Raw genomic sequence first — 3,825 nt, 5'->3', positions numbered from 1 at the left:
TTGCATGGTTTCTTATTGGCCTATAAATTGGCATCTTGCATTTATGAAATGATGAGGCAGTAACAAAAACTATCAATCTCATTTCACATTGCTGAAAATTAGTTTTTTTATGACCGTGTCCAGCACGATTAAAGTATTAATTGTGAACTATTTAAAATATTAGCGTAGTAATAATTATCTAATTTTCAGGATTACTATTTTATTAAATAATAACTTATATTATACTTTATTATTGTGAAATTTTAATTGTTCCCCAACAACTCAATATTATTTTATTCATATTTAGGACTCGAAAGTTGAACCTAAGACCAGTATTATTGGAAAACCATAAGATTAATTAGTTGTGATTTTATGTATATACACATCGATAACGTAAATCAATTTTATGGTATTAATGCAATTTAATTGATTATAACATGTTTTTATACTATTTCTTATATTATTTTATTGAATTTATTATGAAAAGTTACCTATTATTTAGGACAAAAAAACTGTTTAGGAGGTATGCGATTTGGACGGCGAAAGAGGCGGGGGCAAAATCACTCTATTTTGATTTACCTTATTTACATTAATAATGTAAAATAACTTTATACTATAAATGACAATTTAATATTTAATTAATATATTATATGGTAGGTACAAAAATTATTCGTATATCAATAAACAAGAAACTACTTTAACTAGTGATCATAGTTGAGTTAAATATAATTAAATAATAAAAATATATTTAAGTTTTTAGATGAAATAACTATATTCTTCAAATTGTAATATTAACATTAGACTCGTTAATAGACTCATGATAATTATAAGAAAAAGACAGCAGTAAGAAACTTCCAAGAATAGTTGACCATTCAAACAAAACATGAAAACACATTTTTTTTCCAATTCAATCAAAAGAGATATGGTACAGTGGATGAAGTTGCTCCTCCATTAATTAAAGGTTTCAAATTTGAGTTTTGAATATGAAAAAATTCTTCGTATAGAGCGCTTTCTCTCGAATGGAGCTCTATGTGACGCGAATTCAGATTGATCGGACTTTAATAAAGATATCAAACTAGAATAAAATAAAAAATGGGGAAGAAGAGAGAGAAGAGAAAAATGATTTATTTTTTGTGTATGACAACAAATTTTGTCTCTAAGGAAACTTCCTCCCAATGGAAAATACAAAAAGAATTATAAATACATTGATCGATAATTAGTTGATACTTATTTGTTAGTACTCTCAGTCCATTTTTAATTGTCATGTTGCACTTTTTGAAAATCAATTTGACTAATTTTCAAAGTTAAATTAGATTACATTAATTTAAAATTTTAAACAAAAAGTTAAGATATTGAAAAACTATACGAAAAGTACTATAATAAATCCCTTTTTTTATATATATCAATATGATGAAAAAATAATCGTAAAGTATCGATCAAAATTACTATCATTTGACTCTAAGAAAGAAAATAATGACAATTAAAAATAGACGGAGGTAATACTAACATTAGTTGTTAAGATGTCGTTGTTTGAAAATTAGGTTAATTAGAAGGACTAATATCAAAATTTGTTGCCATGCAGACATTATTAATTGTTGATGACTAAAAAAGGAGCATTAAATTGAGTCAGTATAATCAGCAGATTTTTTGTTCTTTTTAAAAAAAAGTACTTATAAATGTTCATAATATTCACACTATGTTAGCTGGTGGTCGGTTGAGTCCTAGAAAATCTCAAAAATAATAATATCCATATTCATATTAAAATTCGATGAAATTTTTCAAATTTACATCGAGCAATCTAATATTAGGATTGAGGGTACAAGTTACAACACGCTCCCTGACTAAAGAAATTTGTTACTCCCTCCATTTCAAATTAATTAAATTATTGAGATATTTTTCATTTTTCAAATTAACTTAATTATTTGGTTTTCAAGACTACTTTTAGAGTGTTCTTCCAAGTTTATCCTTCATTGGTTAGTATTGGAATTAGTGATTAATTAATATTTAGTTAATTTAATCATAAATTTAACAATAATCAATAAGGGTAAAAATGAAAAGTTATGTCTAATTTATGTCTTAATCTTCTTTTCTTAAAGAGTGTGAAACCCCTCAACAATTCAATTAATTTGAAATGGAGGAAGTACTAATTAGAAAAAATTAAATTCGAGATACCTCTGTTACAAATGAAGAATTATTTATTACTCTACCACAATCCCTTAAATTATCTCTTTGTTTGTTAGTGAAAGTGGAGGATGAGTAGTTATCTTTTCCTTCTTTTTTGGCTTAATATATCGATAGCGTCTCAAATTTGTATTGAATTTCATTTAGACAAACAAATAAATTATGATTTATTCTAATTAAGTATCTGAATACATGATAAAATAATCTCATTAGATACTTTGATTCATATATTACACATGTAAAAATAACGAAGCCTGCCCATTAAAATTGAATTATCTAATCTATACATCATCATAGAGATTTGCGAATTTTTTTTGCGAGTAACCTTAGATGTAGTTGACATAAATTAAAACGAGAACCCTTGATTTTACATCGAACAATAATTATTGAAAGAATATAATGATAAATTAACATAACATAGAAATTATTAATCTGAGATATGAATATCTAGTTGTGCACTGAACTAAAAAAATATTAGGCCATTGATTAAAGCCCTTCAAATAATTAGTAGGTGTACGTAGTTAATTAATTAGCTCCTACAAAATTATTTCTTCTTTAATTTACTAGTAAGTAAGTAAATTTAAAAGTGAAACTCTTGTTCGAATCAATCTTCGAATAATACATTCAAGTTCTCCTTCAAGATTTTCAATGGCTAATTCCACGGCTTCCAATCTTTTATTAGCACATTGTAATGTCATCGCATCACATTTTTCCCACGAACTTAAGCTATTTACTCTCATCAATAATTTCGAACCAAAATACCCTTTACTCGTTTTCCGTGTCGCATTTGGACTTGGCATTGACATAAGTGCCATCAAAGATTCCAATATTGACATTGTTGCCACTCTAACTTCTCTTAATACATTAACAACCACCATAAGATTATTTTCATTATCTATCGACGATGACGATGAATCGATACATTTAGTGTTATTTTTCATTCCTTTTAAGGAATGCAATCGCTTTAACATCTCTTTCTTCAACTTCTTCCTATGAAAATGAAAAGGCGCGAACTTGTTCTCCGTTATCGCGTTTTTCCCAACACTGATTCTTCTGAACGTGCACTTAAGATCATGAACATGATCCTTAACAAGCAAAAGGACATCTTTGGTGGTACCACAAACGTCCAACATCCTTAACGATGTTTCTGATACCTCGTGTGTCCATTTCTCCTGACCCTGATGAGCGATATCTCGTTTGATCACCGGGGAGTGAAGCATGTCGTTAGCCGATTCGTGCAAGTCTCTTAGAGCATCAAAATTTGGGAGTGCCATTGAAGTTTTTCTTGGAGAAAATTAAGGATGGTTGAAAATATTGTTGAGATTTGAGATTAATGCACTTTGTTACATCTATAATGTTGTAATGTATTTATAGTTAAATAGAGAAAATTAATTAAAGATGGATTATTATTATTAATTGAGATCTGAGATCTCTTAGGAAAAAGGACAGAAGGATCCTTTTTTGTACGGATTTGTTGTCCTATAATTGGCAACAGCTAAGGTACCAAAATTTGTTCCCTTGGGAAACTTCATTGGAAATGAGAAATGGAGAAAAATATGAGTAATTGATACATTGATTGATTAGTTGATATAGTATAGTAGTTGACTAGTTTTTTTTATTAATTCATTATCAGTGTTGGATAACTATATTAGAGCCTGATCAAAT

The 3,825-nt window shown here is 27.9% G+C and overlaps 1 protein-coding gene across 1 annotated transcript; it reads right to left on the bottom strand.

The window, feature by feature from the left end:
- Positions 1 to 2,723: 2,723 nt before the first annotated feature.
- On the bottom strand, positions 2,724 to 3,434 carry LOC107059756 (uncharacterized). The gene has a single exon (XM_015306658.1). The coding sequence runs from the start codon at positions 3,432 to 3,434 to the stop codon at positions 2,724 to 2,726; it is 711 nt and encodes a 236-aa protein (XP_015162144.1).
- Between the last annotated feature and the right edge of the window lie 391 nt (positions 3,435 to 3,825).

This window comes from Solanum tuberosum, unplaced genomic scaffold, assembly GCF_000226075.1.
Source record: "Solanum tuberosum cultivar DM 1-3 516 R44 unplaced genomic scaffold, SolTub_3.0 scf00034, whole genome shotgun sequence".
Taxonomy (NCBI): Eukaryota; Viridiplantae; Streptophyta; class Magnoliopsida; order Solanales; family Solanaceae; genus Solanum; species Solanum tuberosum.
This window is presented reverse-complemented; position numbering and strand designations above follow the sequence as displayed.

Bases quoted from the DNA above. Each gene is read 5' to 3' on its own strand.
- LOC107059756 (XM_015306658.1), bottom strand. From the start codon at position 3,434: ATGGCACTCCCAAATTTTGATGCTCTAAGAGACTTGCACGAATCGGCT.